Source organism: Crocodylus siamensis, chromosome 2 (assembly GCF_052110815.1).
Source record: "Crocodylus siamensis isolate JL-2025a chromosome 2, ASM5211081v1, whole genome shotgun sequence".
In the NCBI taxonomy this organism is placed as follows: Eukaryota; Metazoa; Chordata; order Crocodylia; family Crocodylidae; genus Crocodylus; species Crocodylus siamensis.
Window position 1 is genome coordinate 245,580,256 of NC_143396.1, and position 16,768 is coordinate 245,597,023.

At 43.0% G+C, this 16,768-nt stretch overlaps 1 protein-coding gene across 4 annotated transcripts; it reads right to left on the reverse strand.

Moving 5' to 3' along the window:
• Positions 1-1,139: 1,139 nt before the first annotated feature.
• Positions 1,140-15,342, reverse strand: DTD2 (D-aminoacyl-tRNA deacylase 2). Of its 4 annotated transcripts, none has more exons than XM_090033566.1 (4): positions 15,084-15,342; positions 9,279-9,348; positions 5,980-6,157; positions 1,140-4,247 (listed from the first exon to the last, which is right to left on the reverse strand). In XM_090033566.1, the coding sequence occupies exons 1-4, from the start codon at positions 15,207-15,209 to the stop codon at positions 4,115-4,117; spliced, it is 507 nt and encodes a 168-aa protein (XP_089889692.1). In that variant the 5' UTR covers positions 15,210-15,342; the 3' UTR covers positions 1,140-4,114. The 4 variants fall into 4 exon arrangements, with proteins under 4 accessions (XP_089889692.1, XP_089889689.1, XP_089889691.1 ...); XM_090033563.1 differs by having other exon boundaries at positions 5,980-6,229; positions 15,084-15,332; XM_090033565.1 differs by having other exon boundaries at positions 1,140-1,290; positions 5,980-6,229; positions 15,084-15,330.
• Between the last annotated feature and the right edge of the window lie 1,426 nt (positions 15,343-16,768).

Below are 16,768 nucleotides of genomic sequence, written 5' to 3' on the forward strand. Positions count from 1 at the left end.
TCCAGACCTATAGCCCCGGCCCTGCTTTTTTGCCCCTTGGGGGCTATGGCTCTCTGACCCTGATTCTTACCCATTACAGGCTACAAATCCCTGCCCCTGCCTGATGTCATCACTCTGCCTGTGGCCCTGCTCCTCTGCCTTGGCCCCTATCCCTCAGGCCCTGCCCACACCCCGGGGCCAGTTGAAATTTTCACCACCCCTAGAGTCTCATGGCATTTTTACACATAAAAGCACCTGGCGCTGTGACGCTTACAGTTGTATAAGCAGTGAAATGTGTGTCAGCCCTGAGAAAATGGTGGCAGCGTGCTTTTGAACTAACACACACAGATGGTGCTTTAGTTCAAAAGCACACCACCATTTTCTGTGCACTGACATGCATTTCACCACTTACACAACACCGCACAGTGTGCATCAGCTCATGTGCAGAGCAGACTCAATTAATTGAGCCTGCTCTGAAGCAGATCTCCAGCGTGTCGCAGGACCAAAAAGTATGTGTATAAATGCCCTCAGTCCCTAAACCACCAGTCTTGCTCACGCCAGCTCAGGTGTTAGTCAGGTGCCTTGCTGCATCCTTTCTGCTCTTCTCCATGGCTTCCAGATCAGACTGCCTGCCCAGCTCAGACCCTGGACTTACACCCTGCAAGTCCAGTTCCCTTTGGGTCATGTGTCTCCCTTGAATTGCCTCTGCCTCACCTGCAGCCTGCCTTCCCTGAAAGTAGCAGGAGCAGCAAGCTCCCTGCTACAGGAAGGAAGTAGCAACCTATGGACACAGACTATTTCACCTGAAATCTTGTACTTATATTAACGGTCTATGGACTGTACATACTACATTAGAAGTACTCAATGTGCAAACTTTCAAATTAAGTGATAAACACTTGATTTATGAATTATGAGGTGAAACTTAATGGCCTGTATTAGGTGAGCATAAGCGTCCTTTCTGATCTTACAATTATCAATGGAAGGTGGGGAATTACTCAATACTTCTCAATATATACTACCTAAGACTAGACCAGAATAATTACTCAGGTTTTTGCCTAGTCACAGAATAAAAGCTGTTTAAAATGGTGGTATCATCTGTCTAAGAGTTGTATATTCATAAGGGCATTTGGTTTTGGGGGAAAAAAAATCAATGTACTTGGCAATTTATGAATTGTTTATTTCAATAAATGGATCATGACTCAATAGATAATGTAAATAAAGCAGCAGAAATGGCTCATCATTCAGAAGCTATTGATCTCTGAAACTGTTAGAAGACTGCAAGAATTCCTTTCTACCCACAGGAAATAGTACCTTGGGAGAAATAAGCAAAAATCATTAAAAAATTGGCAGCAATAGTTAAACCCATAAAGATACAAGTTTTTGTAAACATGAGGCAATAAACTCTAATCCAGCATTATGGATCCCTACAAGAGCAGAGTTTCACAGTAATAAGTCAGTGTAGAATTTGGCTTGAGGTCTTTTATGCCTTGTTAATGATTTCAATCCTAACTCTCTCTCAGAAGATAGATATATTTGAAAAATAGTAAAAAAACTGGTATGCTTCTAATGGAAAGGCATAAAGCCCACAGACTTCCTATTAAGAAACACCTCCAAGGACTAATTCCAAAGATGTACTGAATAGTGAATACTAGCCTGTCTTCTTGAAGTCAGTGAGAGCTGTAGCTACTCAAAACAAGTTTTTATGATTTGGCCTAAAATAGAAAATTGTATGAAAAAGGGTGTTTTTCTCCCAAATATACAGAATTTCGATGAATTTCTACAAATTGTTCACACAAGAAAATGTTTTTTACATAGGCTTCTCTATGAAAAATTTAAAAAACTAGCACATGTTGTAAACAGAATGAATTATTAATGAGTAACTGTGCAATTTGGCTCTGAAATAGCAAATGTTTCCAAATGATGTGTGTGGATGTCTTTGTTTTACTGTAAACACAGCAATTATAAGGAAACAATTTTCTTTAAGAATTTATAATTACCATAATTGTATGATTTGATACATTTGAAATATTCTCACACTTCTGTATTTACAATACAGAGCCATATATCCATTCACAAAACTGGATTCTTGTAATGTAGTTTGAGCCTGGAGATAATTACTTCACATTAAATTACATCTTGTAAGAAACTAAAAGAAGAACAATTCTTTTCAAATATCAAGCTATGATTCAGGATCGCACCACAGAATATGGTAGACAGAAATATGGTAAATCGGAATTTAGGACTTGTAATTCAGGATCAGAACCATGGACCTTCTGGTCAGCTCGTATTCCAGGAGTGGCCTGTACGAGAAGGTACAAGAAACCCAACAATAATGTGGAGCAATCTCTTTCTCTCTCCCAGCCCTTATTCCTAATTCTTGAAGAATGACATAAATTCTCAAGCACATGTTTTTATATTTCTTTTGGAACTCTTGCTTTTGAACTAAATCTAACTGCTACCCATACAAGTGTTCAATTTTATTGCAAGTCTTCCTAAATTTGTGGCCTCAATGACATGAAGGTAACAATAACTTCTACAAACTAAGGGAGAAAATAGTGCCTTTGTCAGACTTCAGTTTGCTACTTAAGGCCCTACTCTACATCATGCAGGAACTCTGTGGCATAGCAGAGAATTGAGCACAGGGAACTGATTCCTCCTCTATAGACTTGTTCTTTCCAAAAATGTTTTACTTAGTAGCTAACAAAATTTAAACCCCTTTCTTTTTGTTTGTTTGTAAACCCCTCTCCCACTGACACGGAAACCCAGCCGATGGTCTCCTTGGCAGGGGGTGCAGCAGCTCCCGCCACCCTTTGCTCTGCTGGTCACTCCAACAGCTGGTACACCGAGGTGGGGGGGTTTAAATCCCCTCCCCCCCACCCGCATGGGACCCCAGCCCAGTTTGTCTGGCAGGGGTGCAGCACACTGAGGCAGAGAGAAGGGTTGGGGTTAAAACTTTCTACCTGCAGGAAACAGTACCTTAGGAGAAATAAGCAAAAATCTTTAAGAAATTGGCAGCAATAGTTAAACCCATAAAGATGCAAGTTTTTGTAAACATGATGCAATAAACTCTGAGGGGGGTTTAAATCCCCCTCCCTCCCTTCTGCCTCAGTGCGCCAGCCCGGGCCAGCATCTGTTCACTCCCCACACCCCCTAGGTGGACCCTGCTAGGGTCCCATGTCAATGGGAGAGGGGGTTTAAACCACCCCATTCCCTTCCTCCCCTCAGCACCGCAGCCTGGGGCCAGTGTCTGGCTACACCCCCACCTCCTCCGCCCAAGTGGTGGAAAAGCCTGCGAATGGCTGCTCTGCCCCTGCCAGCCAGACCCGGCTCCCCTCCCGAGCAAGGTTTCTCACCCCCATGCCCTTCTCAGCCAGCTGAAGCAGTGATAGTGCTCCAGCTAGGGAGCAGAGGGGCGAGGCCAACCCTGCCCTGCTGGAGCAGACAGCGCAGCCCAGCCCAGGGCTGCAAAGCATCCTGGGATGCTGGGGGCTAAAGTTAACTTGAACCAGGAAGGGGGCTGGGACAGAAGTTCCATAAACTAGTTTGACCCAAACCAGTTAAGTCTGATATTACATTCAACCAGGTGTATCTTAATCCATTTTCAGCCATTTTAAAAGTAGTTTATCTGCACTGAAATTCTGTTACAGGTATAAACTGGTTTCTGATCACTTAAAGCAGTTTATGCATAACTTCTGTCCCTAGCCTATCACTGTACTGACTTTTAATGAGAGCATACTCCATTTTAGGATATAGCTTCAAGACTGGTAAAAAACTCTGCACTTACCCAGAGAATGAATTTATCCTTACTCCAGATAAACAGTGCTTTTTGACTACATATTGCTGTGGCATAAGCAGCTCCCAAACTGTACTCATTAACAGTTTCTCTATTTTTCAAAGCTTCTTATAGCAGACCCAACACTAATTAGAAGACTTGAAAAAGGGAATAGATAGTTTGGGGTGGGTATGTGAGCGCATGTGTATTCTGCCACTGCGCTATAATGCTATGGCTCTTCATCATGCTCTCCCACTCCCATGCCATGCCTTGACGAGTTGTTTTTTTTAGGTAGATTGGATGACTTGTTGGCAGAAGATCCATCTGGTGGGATCCTGGTTCTTCTGCAGGTCTCCACCTTCCCTATAACCTGCCCCTTTCCTCAGGCTTGAGGCAAAGAAGTCCCCATGGCCTTGTGTGGGGAGGATTCTCTGGATCGGATCCCTGAGTTGCTCTGTGTCTCTTGTTTGTCACTCTCTGGTTCTTGTCCTGGTTCCTGTGAATTATCCATCCACAGTTGAGTTGCTTGTCCATCCACATATGTAACATTCACTATATTCTTTATGCCTTAATTACCTTGCGTCTTTCTTCACATAGGGCAGAAATTCATTTAGCTAGTCCTTTAGATCAATTTATTTATTATCTTTTCCTTTTGGTTTATCTTTCAAGCTTACTTTTGGCTTTACAACCTAATACACTTGATGCCTCATGGATCCCAGCTGCAGGGTCCTTGTACTCACAAATCCATATCCCCTGGTCCCTTCACAGCTGCACTTAGTTAGCCCATTAAAGTAAATGACAGCTTATTTCCCAATCTGGTTCCACCTGCATCCACATTTCTAAATTAATTATGTGTTCTTCTTTAATCTTCCCTGTAATCCCATTCAGGGTATGGCTTAAACCCTCTTCTTTTACTTTTTATTATTGAGGGCTTATCATGTAGCTCCCTGGATCTTTACCTGCCTGGGCTTGCCTCTAAACCTCACCATTGTCTTTGTGATCTGAGTTTCCTCACCCTTGCCAGCCTCCACTGGGTCCACGGGAAAGACCTCCCTCTGAATCCTGTCTCTAGTGCGGCCAGTATGACTTCCCCTTCCCAGCCGCCCATTTTACCTAGCTTTTCGTGCAAGGGCAAATAGCTTTTCACTCAGGGCTCTCACCTGGGTCTTGGCAACCTGGGAGAGTTCAGTGGTGCGAGTCCTCTCCTGGCCCAGTGCACGTAGCTCCCGGCTCCACTGCATTTCCCCATTCCTGGGGAATGCCAAATACTGACGGTCTTCTCGACATACCCCTCGATGGTCTTCTCGACATCCCCTTTACATTCCCTGCTTTCTTCTTCTGGCTAGTCAAAGCAGGCTTCCTGGGGCACATGGTTCAGTGCCCCTGGAGGCCTACTCACCTCTTGTGTTCTCCCCGGACACTTTTCCCCAGAGCACCAGGGGCATGCAGCCCTTCCAGGCCCACCCGGGGAAGTCTCTTGCTGGCACAGTTGGGCCCACAGGTCTGCAGCAGGCCCCCAACCCCTGCTAAGTACTTCCACCACTTAATGGTTTATCAGACTGTATATGTTAGCAGTCCTAAAACTAAACTTGTTCCCCACATTTTTAAGCCTTTTAATATTCAGTTTCAGGCTGCTGTCAGAAAACTTTGAAAGCAAAGGGAGATAACAGATGGGGAAACTGATTAACTTCCGTCATTTTCAAGGCTTCTAATAGCAGCATGTTGAAAGCTGCTTCCTCATTGTTTCTGGTACAGTTAATGGGAATACAGTTAGTTACAAAATAGACAATGAGAATGAAATATTTTATGCACATAAGTTTTGTATGACTTAACAGCTACTCAACTATCCAGTATTATGTAAGTAACATAGCATTGTGTCATGCAGCTAAGTGAATAATGCACTTACCCGAGATGTATACGTGGAATACATTTCATTTACAAAATATTTTGGATAAAAATAACAATAAGACAACTGGGGATGTAGAGACTGATTTCCAATTATCAATGCATTTGTGGACTTAAAACCAATGAAAGTTTATTGAAATCATGTTTCTATTTCTTCACTTTCAAATTATTCTAGGGCCACTTTCACTTACAAAAATGGAAAATACTACATTCACTTGGAATCAATTATACATGGAAAGCTTATTTTTCAAAATTCAATCATATGAGTGAAAGGTCCATTTGTATCTAGTTTTAACACCTGTCTGTTTCCATACGTGCCATACCTGACAACAACCCCTGCTTCAGCACACTTGGTATTAGCAGCCAGTTCTTTTTCACACTGAGTCACAAACAGGGAGTAAAGCTCCATCCCTTTTTCTTTTTCTGTGTTGTTATGGTACTGCATGTTTCTTCCCTTCAATCTGCCACCCAGCGTGGCTTGGGGTATTATTAGAACACTGCCTGGTAAATCCAGAACAGAAACATACTTGCCACTTTCAGTTTCACTTAATTTAACATTCAACAGGGTATTAACTGCAAAAAAAACCAAACAAACAGAAAAGAAAAAAGGAAAACAACATTTTTGCATCCAAAATAAATTAAAACCTAAACTTTGAAAATTAACACATTAATATATCTATTAGGTTAATAAAAAAAATTATTACAATAAAACATTAAAATGCTTCATTATGATTTCTGTTTGAATAATAATTTGAATGATTATCAAATTACAGAGTAATTAAGGAAATATATTTCAGAGCAGGAAAAAACCTGAATTATAAACTAGACAAAATAGATATCCATCCAATATTGTAATTAAATAGTTATTTTATACAGATTAAGACTTTTTATAATGAAAAAATGTGAAAACCATACAAGATATTAACCTTACAAATGTAGTATATGTAGCTGTGGACTTCATAACTATGGTAAGAAGGGTGGTTCTCTAAGGGTTAACTCAGGTGAAAGCTCTCCACAGGACTCAAGGAATCAGGTATCAGCTCTAATACAGAGCCCAGATAGAAGTGCAGTCCCTGGTCTAACCCATGGTGCTTCACAGAAAGGACCGTGAGTTAAGCTGATCCTCCTGACCCAACAGGAGGAGGATGACAGGCCTGAGGTCCAATTTGGAGCTAATCCAGGGAGAGAGGCTGTCTCTCTGCAGCCTCTTCCCACAGCCCTCCTTCAACCCCTCTTTCTTCCCCTGCCCCCCAGCCACTGGTGCTGTCTCAGGATGGAAGGGGGAAAAGGCAGGGGAAGGAGGTCCATTTTAGGTTTTCCCCAGCATGCACAGAAGTGGGGGTGTGGGCTGGAGTCTCCCACCTTGGATGGGGACTCCAATCTACCTGTCCCACCCTTCAGCACCAGCTGGGCAACTCTCAGAATGAGCTCCCTCCACTTTCTTTCCCTCCATTCCTTTCTGAAAACAGTGCTGGGAGCAAGGCTGGGCATGTGCAGACTCAGGTTAATGAAGGTACTCTGCTTTGGAGCGCCTTCATCTTAGGCCTCATGTAACATAACGAGGGTTCAGATTGCTGCAGGATTGGGCCCTTTTGAAGTGCTCTGCAGCCAAGTATTTGTGTTAGGTCACAGCTGTAGAGAGCTTTCAGGGGCCAGATCAGGCAAAAATTGTCACTTCTGCCTGTGCCCTAATTCAATTGCCTGCTGCTCAAACAAACAATACAGTGAATGCACTTTAGGATTTCTCCCTTTCCATCTGGGGGGAAATGCATAAGCCAGTTTGACCATGTTGACCATGTGCAGATGGTAACCTGAAGAAGGGCACTTTGTGCCTGGAAAATTGGTCTAATCTCTCTCCCAGAAATATAACTGGTCCAATAAAAGGTATCACTCAAAAAACCCTTGCCTCTTGTATAGCGTCATAAAACAGACACCTTAGAAATGTCACATCTGAGGAAACTCTTAATAGTAACAAAGCTTCACTTTTAAGCCATTATTTCAAATGCAAAGCAGGTTAATAAAGACTAGGAAACTGTTACCATCTGATGGTAAGGTGAACCAAGTTGACCTCCATCCAACTGCCAGTTTGGTTTATAGCAACCCAACAAGTATCCATACCAGGAAATCCTTCAATGGGAAACAGTTTAGTATTGTTGTAGGGTTCCAATAAGAGCAAGGACTGAATGGGTCCAAGAGAATCCTTTTATAACTATCACTATGTATTGGAGGACAGCATGGCAAAACTTGTACTACCATAGCTGTCCTAAGTATATGTTTGATAATTAAAAAGGATTGTTATCCAGCGATATCCCCATGCATGATATTTCACATACACAATATTTACTTTTATGTTTGACTAATTTAAACAGAGATTCTGACTCAGTTTAGGATCACGGGAAATCAGGCCCCCCACATAGTAAGCAGGATCTGAGAGAATCCCAGAGAAGCTACCCTCAGCACTTCTGCATCTGTGCTTTTGCACAGCACTGCCTTTCTGTTTGCACAAGCAAGTAGCTTGAAACAGACTATGGCCACACAATTTTTTGTCAAACTGCTAATATCAGCACTGCCAAAAAATGGTCCCACATAGGAAAAAAGGGATAAATGTACTGCATGGGTAATCAATCTCTGTTTCTGGAAGCAGTAAAGGGTAAAAAGTGAAAGAGAAGAGGGAACAACAGAAACACAGGATAGAGACAGAGAAAAACGTCATGACCAATTTTCCTCATTCACAGCATCTCTTGATAGAAAGATTAAGAATTATGCTGTGAAGCAGCAGAGAACTTACTTTTTTTTTTAATTTTGCAAATTATACCTGAATTTCCATGTTTAACTTTATATCTAGTATCTCTGAAAAGAAACAGGAAGGAAGTAATTTAACTGTATCCTCCCAACTCCCTTTACTGGCTATACATTTTCAATACCCTGAATATAAAGTCAGATCAGCATCTTGATTTATTATTAGGAGCTGAAGATCATGGCAGGTCATCTGAAAGGCAGTTCTCCCTACACACTCATCTCATGAAGTTGCCATAGAAATAATGATAAACAAGGAAATAAATATTCAGCATGTATTACATTTTCTAGAATGTTAATGTCAAAAATAAAATCAGTTTACACATGTCCACCACTAGTATAAAATACCATATGAGATGGGGACAACAGTTGAATGGGCAGAGGCCAACAAACAGGCTTTTCAAGCAGGAGGCTTGAATATGAGGCTGCTTGATAGCCCTTTATTTTCTTCAAGACAAATTTATTGCCAGAACAGTCAGTCAAATTAAGAAAGCAAAGGAGACTAGAAATAAGCCCTCCCGAAAGTTCCTTCACTAACAAATATGGAGTTGAAGAACACCTGTTGGGCTTACTAGTTGATCCTGACTAGGGAGACACAAAATCTCGGACAAGAAATATAGTGATAATTTGAGCACAGAACAATTTCGCAGCTTACAGATTTTCATCTCAAATCTTCTTATCAAAATTATTCTGTTTACGCTGTGTCCTATAGACAGATCTGGGCCTGGATCTATATCTCTAGACATTCAGTTAGTCCAGAATCAGACCTTTATCATCCTGTTCCTGCCCCAATCTCTTATTTTAAGAATACAAATAATAAACATACCCATTTTTGGAATGAGTTCCTCATTAGCTCCTCTAAAGAAGCATATGTAGATAACAAGTCCTCTCTGGACCTACAAGAGATTTTAAAGAAGTATTATACACTTAAATATTTAGATATTTAAATATTTGCTGCTATTCCCAACATAGTACATCACCTGCCTGTTAATCCAAATGTACTTGTAATTTACAATTTATTAATACACATTAAAATTAATGCAGGTAAAGAATTATCTCACCACAAATAAGTTAGAAATTAGACATTTCATTTATTATCCATTTTGTTAATTGTTTGGTAATGGGTACAGTATTATATTTCCTTAACTATATATTAGATTTCCTATTTTTGTAAAGCTTTCTGCTTTACTCTTTCATATGCTTTATTCTAGAATTCAGCAGTATGCTATAGCTAAGGAAGAGAAGAATAGGAACAACTCTTTTTAAGCTCTTATTTATATTTCAGTTGCTGAGTAATACATGTCTTTTGTGGCTGAAATACCATGTGCCTAGAACTTTTAGAAAGTTTTAAACAGCTCATTTCAAAAGTTGATTTTGACCAAAGAGGAATAATAATGATAGTTTTATAAATGAGATCTTCAGTAACTACCAAATGTCATAAATTGTTTAAAAACTCAGATTCTTCAAGATTCAAGTGGGTTATGTTTCATTTCAAATTACATGCTCCTAACAAATTAAAGTGAGAGATGCATTTTAAAGAGACTGCCAAAAGCTGTGATTACTGATACCTTTTTCTTTGACACGCTTCAGCTAAGTGTTAGTTCCAAAGCTAGACTACGTTTATAATATTGGGATAGGAAAATAGAAGCCAAATCACATATCGTTTAAGTTCCTAATTAAAAAAAAAAAAAAGACTCAATACACCTGTAATAGAATTTTGATTGGATTTTTTTTTAAATCACTGCATGTTGTATCCCTTGCTACTCCACCAAGGCAAACAATCACTATATAGAAAAGACAGTGTAAAAGACTGTCGCAGCTCTGTTGAATCTCTGAGCATAATTTAAAGGTTGAGGAACTACAAAGGAAATAAAAATAAATATAAATATCATTATTTTAATCACTCTTCTGATTTTTGAGTCCTTGGAACTGACAACTTTAGTTATACAAGACAGAAATCACACCCACATTTTTTATAGTAAGAGGAGATACAAATAGAGTTCTTTCAATATATGAAAAAGGCAAAGGGACTGTGAGGCTGGGGGGGTTATTAGAAGGCAATTGTGGCCCCAATTCTTAACAAGAAAGCTGCAAGAAAATCTTCACCGTACATTAATGATTGAAAAATTCTAGCTCTTTATTTATTTGTGCTGTCCATTACTCCAATTCTAAAGTACATTTTTAAAAAAAAATTCCCGAGTACATGAAGTTTTGATAAACTGTAGACAATATTAGAAGTTGATATAGCAACTGTGTTATACCAACTTTTCACATTTAACATCAAAGATCCAGCTCCCTTTACAATTATGGAAGTCTGTCTCCAATAAAAGGTACAAATGACAATGTTTAAAGCTTTCAGACTGAACCAAAACCACTGCCATTAATAAAGCACTTTGAAAGTAGTCAAGACCTAGACAAGAGGTTCTTTAATCACATCCTGAATACTGGAAAAGTCAAGCATTACCAAAGAAACTGAGACCTAGACAATCATTGATTGCATAATGGGAACTGCATAGAGGCCAGAGTGTACTCAGGAAAATTACACTGGGAAACCATACTTTACATAAATTTGCTGTTGTCAGTGGGGCTTAGGGGCATTTATTAACAATAACCCTGTGAGATGGAAATATTATTCTCATTTAACAGATGAGCAACTGTAGACCTTAAAAATTAACTTGCAAGCCTAACATCATGAAAAGAAGCAGTAGCCAGAACCAAGAACTAAGCCCAGACTCTTAATTTGGTTCATTAACCACAAGAGATCTTTTTCAGTAAATAGGATAAAATGGATGAGGTACAGGTAGCAGCTCCCTGTACTTATACAGTGTCAGCCTATACCTTTTTTTTTCCCTCTCAATGTTGCAAAGATCTAATTTTATTTTTAAATAAATTGAAGATGATCTCTGCATTTTTAGGTACTTTGCTATAAGACAGGGGTGGGCAAAATGCAGCCCAGGGGCAGGATGCGGTCTGCCAGGCCATTCAATCCAGCCCACGGGGCCCCTAAAAAATTTAGAAAATTAATATTAACATGCTCTGGGCTGCCTGCAGCCCTTGATGGCTTGCTGAAACTCAGTAAGCGGCCCTCTGCCCAAAATAATTGCCCTCCCCTGCTATGAGACTTGGCTTATTGTACATGTTGCATATGTTCTTCTGATGTATGTTTCTCACAGACAGCAGAAGGCTGGGGCTAATGGGGCTTATCCCCCCTTACCCCCCAAACAGAGGGCATCTGTGGCAGCACAGAGGGCCACAGGGCAGCCTGGCTGCCACCTGCAGTGGCAGGGAGGGGCTCGCACAAACAGACATGCAGCAGCAGCCTGCAGAGGTAGCCAGAAACGGAGCGCCCAGCAAGTAAGACTGTGAAGGAGAAGGGGCATAGGGGACAGGTCGAGGCCTCTGCAGGGAGGGAAGAAGTGGAGCAGAGGCAGGAGCTGAGGCAAATGGGGCCCCGTCATGGGACACTTAGAGCCCAGGCACCTTGTCCAGGTCCATGGGGGTAGTAGCAGGGTCCCACTGTGCTGTGCACACTGGCGGGGGGGGCGGGGAAGGGAAGGTGCACATGCACCCTCAGATTTATGTATAGGGCAAAGCCACGCTGCTTGTTGGGCTCTGCGCCCTACTGCTGCTACCCAGGAGCCACATGCAAGGCCACGTGTCTTTCAGCAGTGGCAGGCATATGGCATTATGCACAGCTCCTGAGCAATACCAGTGGGGCTCAGAGCGCAGCCCACAGTGGCAACCTATCTCCGTGACAACCCCGCAAAAATCAGGGGGGGCATGTGCCCCTCCCACAGTGTGCATAGTGGCGGGAGCCTCCCCATGGTCCCGGATGAGCCACCCAGGCTCCGAGCATCCCATGACCTGCCTTGGCCCTGGGGCCCCATTTGCCTCAGCCCCTGCCCCACTCCCTCCCTCCCTCACCATGGGGGCCTCAATCTGCCCCCACAAGCCTCTTCTCCTTCACAGATTTATCTGCTGGTATGTGTGCGTATTTTTTAAGTTTTACTCAGCCCTCCCCAAATAATATTTTATCCCTCTACCTATGATGTTTCTCCATGAATAGGACCCCCCATTCTGAGTAGTAAATATTTCAGCAAAGACATGGAAGTATTATGAAGAATGTACTTACATGTATTCAGACCCTTCTTCAAGATAGAATGAATACTCAGTGACTTGTGCTTCTGCCCTGAGAGGATCTGCACTAATCCTATATCCTGCTTTTTTGAATAGAGATACAATCAATTTTATTTCTATTCTACCTACTGTTGCTAAAAAGTAATCCCTCAGTTTACCAGACAGAAAGATAAGAGAAAAAAAATATTTTTTTGCTTTTGGAATAACTGTTCTTCTGCTTTCGGAATAGCCACTTTCCTTCTACTCGGATACAAACGCTTTGTGATGTATGCTAGTGGATCTCTGCACCTGCACAGAGCCCCAACTGTTCACTGCTCCTTTGCAAGAGCGCAATCAAGGCACTGTTTTCTCTTTTATTTTCTCTTTTCTCAACAAAGGAGAAAAACATTTTTTTTTTAAATTGAAAATGTATTTGAAAGCTACACATTAGTAATGAGAGGACTCAGAGGGCACGCAGAAAGCATCAAATTACTTTTTAACTCTTTTATTTAAATTGATTTCTAGTTGAGTTGCCAAATCCTTTGAATGAGTTAGCACTTCTACTCTTTTATGTTCAACTTGCAGGTACCACATTCTTGCACTTCTCAATTTCAGCAGTCCTTTCCAATAATCTCAGATATTTAACACCTAAACAGATGAGTTACTTGGTACAAGTATTCACAGGACAACAAGTACTGTAGGAATTGGTAGCTCTTCCACAGTGCTACACTTGATCCCTCCTTTGATGTACAGCATCCCACAATTAGAAGGATACAGGATTATACTCATGTTTACTTCCTTCATACCGATAGCCGCTGGATTCTTATTGAATATAAATTGTAAATGTTACAGAAAACCACCCAGTGGGTACAATTCATAACCACTACCCTTTTGCCTGAAAAAGTAAAAGAAAAATAAAGCAAAACAACTAAAAGCAGTATGACCTGTATACTACATAGATTTGGGTTTATTTGAAAGCCATTTTCCTTTGAAGCCTCAGGTAATGACTACTGCTGGAAATGAAATACCTGCTGAGACTGGGCCCCTGATGGACCTGTAGGGAGCCCTGCAGGCCAGATGATATAGCACCAGGGTCCACATCTGGCCTGTAGTCTGGGGACTGAGCACCTCTGGTATACAGCATCACACAATTGGTAAGGTATGGTATTATATTCATGTTTACTTCCTTAGCAGCAATAGTAGCTGGGTTCTCAGTGAATATACAATTAAAAAAAAGTTACAAGTGGTTGAGGTGAACTACTGATGATTCAGTTGCCTAAATCCATTTGATCCCCATTTTTGTCCTGCCTATCAATGAACCCTGTCCACCTTCAATCTCACCAGTGTGTGGGGCAGTCCATTCATACGGGAACACAAGGGCAACATGAATTTCCTCAGGTTTCTGGCTGGGGGCTCCAGCCAAGACAAATGATTTGCATCAAACCCCTGCCACACACTCAGCCTGCATGACTGCCCTGGTAGAAAGGCTACATTCAGCTAAGGCAGACCAAGTTCTTTGAGTAGAGGTGAGATCTATTAGACCAACCGAGTAGTTGGGGAAAAGTTCTTGGCAGCTTTCGGGCGCAGTCATCCTGCGCAGTCACCCAGAAGGGTGTGCGCGCCCAAAAGCTTCCTAAGAACTTTTTTCCAAGTACTTAATTGGTCTTTAAAAAAAAGTGATATCTTTTATAAATTAACTTTTAAATCAAGCCAAATTAGCCAAAACAAATTCCAAATCCAAGAGTTAGTCCACAACCACAGCTACTGGCAAACATCCTCCACCCCCATTTGGGGCTTCAGATGTTTCCAAAACCCTTGGCATGCATCCTACTTGCAGGCCCAAGCCCAGAGGCTTGGGGTTTGGATACCCCGAGTTTTGCTTGCCCTCAGCTGTAAGGCCCCAGGAGCAAGCCAGGGAAGAGTCTCCCATTTCCATAAAGTGGGCTTAAAGCCAAGACCTTCCCACTCCAGCAGCTAAGTGGGAGGTTTACTGTACATTACCTTGGGAGGTACTATGCCCCTGCCAGGAGAGCAGTCTTCCCCAGTGCAGCTAGGAAGTCAGTCTGGTGTTTCCCTTGCCAGGCAAGCACAGGCTATCCTGCGTCTGAGCCTTCAAGAGGCCCAGAAGCGATATCGCATCTACTCTGCCTACGTCCTTAGACCAACAGCCCAGCAACCTTCAGCTAAAGAAGCAAACTTGGGTCAGGGCGAGCACCTGCTGTCTCTGCAGGTATCTTATTTAGCCTGGGAAGGGGAGGCTGCCACAGCAGAAAGGAAGGCAGGCAAACGTGGCAATCAGCAACCACCCGCCTGGCCTAGCGGGGAAACCACGGGCTTGGAAGCGTGACCCCGGCGGCGTCCCCAGGGAGAAGCATCACAGCGGCGCGGCGGGCAGAGCTGCAGCCGAGGGCGCTCCCGTCCCGTCCCGTCCCGTCCCGTCCCTTCTCCCCCGCGGCCCGGAGCCGAGATCCCGCCATCGCCGGCCGCCCCGGGCTCCGCAGCGCACGCGCGTTACCTGCACCCACTCGGCGGCGGCGGCGGCGGGGCCGGCGCCGGGCTCGGCGGCCTTCACCTGCAGCGCCGCGGACAGGCACTGCTGCAGCACGGCCCGCGCTACGGGCGCCCGGCTCGGCTCCGCCATGGCACGAGGGGGCGGCGCCGGAGGGGCCCGGGGAGCCCGCCCCGCCCAGCGCGTGACCCGGTGGGCGGGAGCCGGGGTGGCCTTGGGAAGCGGCTGCGCTCGCGTGCCGGATCCTTCCTCCGCTGCGGGGGCGCCCTCGGCCGGGGTTGGTTCTGCTGCGCACGCGGCCTAGGAAGATCCAACTCAAAGGTTGGGGCCCTAGTTCCCGGGTTTAATAGCCCCTGATGCCCCCTTCCTCCAAGAATTTGCCCAATCCTTTTTTTGCATCTGGAGGCAAGAAGTTCCAGGCCGTGTGAAACACAGCTTCCTCTGTTAGTTTTAAATGTATGTACCTACTAGCTGCACTTCGTGACACCTAGTCCTCTTGTGAGAGAGTAAGAAAGAAATCGCTCTTTACTTTCTCTTCACCGTTCAGTGTTCTGTAAGCTGCTGTCGTGCCCCTCAAGAGTTTATTTTCTAAACTGAGCAGGCCTACCTATCCTCTTAGTCTCTCCTCATGTGGAAGCCTCCTTGCACCACTCATTATCTTTGTTGCCCCTTAGGAGCTAGAAAGAAGATCTTGCCCCTTCTCAACTCTATTTCTCTATCTCCTTTCCCCCCACCGTTTCCACTCCTGCTTTCCAGCCTGAGCATCTGGCTTCCAGCCACTCGATAATGAGTCTCTCTGTTCATTTAGCTGATTTAGACTGATTCAGTGAAGCAAGGAATTGCTTTGATTAGCTCCATTGAACTGGAGTCTTAGGACTACATTCAAACATGACTTAGGATTCAGACATGTATTGTCATTCATGCAGGATCCTGCACTAGAGTATCTAACCCACCCCACACAAGCAACTCCTAATTCTGAACTCTGGATAGGGAACAAGCTGGATCTAGCACTTAACTGTTCAGGGACCTTTCCAGGCTGCAACCAGCCACTACTGTTTTCCAAAGCACCAGCCAAAGTGAAACCTTTTCTGCACTCAGTTTCTTACACCAGAGAATTATAAAACTAAAACAGAACCAGCATTCCCCTAGTAGAAACAAAGATCTGGTTGCTTATGGAGTTTCAATCATCATCTTAATTAAACTACTTACATCTTTCTCTCCTGCAGCTCTCTCTAAATTATGGCAGCCAGGAGGAAGAGGTAGAGATATCCCACTTCTATCTGAAAATGAAAGTGAACCCCCACAGACCTTGCATTTTGCAAAAAAAATAAATATTGATTTCTAAGGCAAACTGGTTTGAGGTCCTATGATAAACTGCAAATTAAGCTGCCATCAGAAATGAATGGTAAAATATTCATAAAGTTAAATCTCAAAATGACTAGCAATCAAACCTGCTTAAGTCATGTCATTATAAAAAATTGGTTTTCTGAGTTTTTCTGTTCATCCAATTAGAATTGCTATCATGATGCTTAGTTTCTATACAGATGAGAACAGTATCAAAACATACAGAGAAATAGACACAACATTCAGTAATGGTGCAAACAGAAAAGTATCCTTGCCAGAGAATTGAGAGGCAAAGTGCTTTGATGTCATTGAGACCAAGATTGGCGAGATGGGAACTTGTTTTCTAT

What these genes read in the sequence shown, in the direction of transcription:
- DTD2 (XM_090033563.1), bottom strand. Translation starts at nt 15,209, where the DNA reads ATGGCGGAGCCGAGCCGGGCGCCCGTAGCGCGGGCCGTGCTGCAGCAG. An exon ending in GGAACTCATTCCAAAAATGG is followed by an intron (nt 6,230 to 9,278) that starts GTATGTTTATTA and finishes TTTTTTTTGCAG; the next exon opens with TTAATACCCTGTTGAATGTT. An exon ending in GAAGCAGGGGTTGTTGTCAG is followed by an intron (nt 4,248 to 5,979) that starts GTATGGCACGTA and finishes GATAATTCACAG; the next exon opens with GAACCAGGACAAGAACCAGA.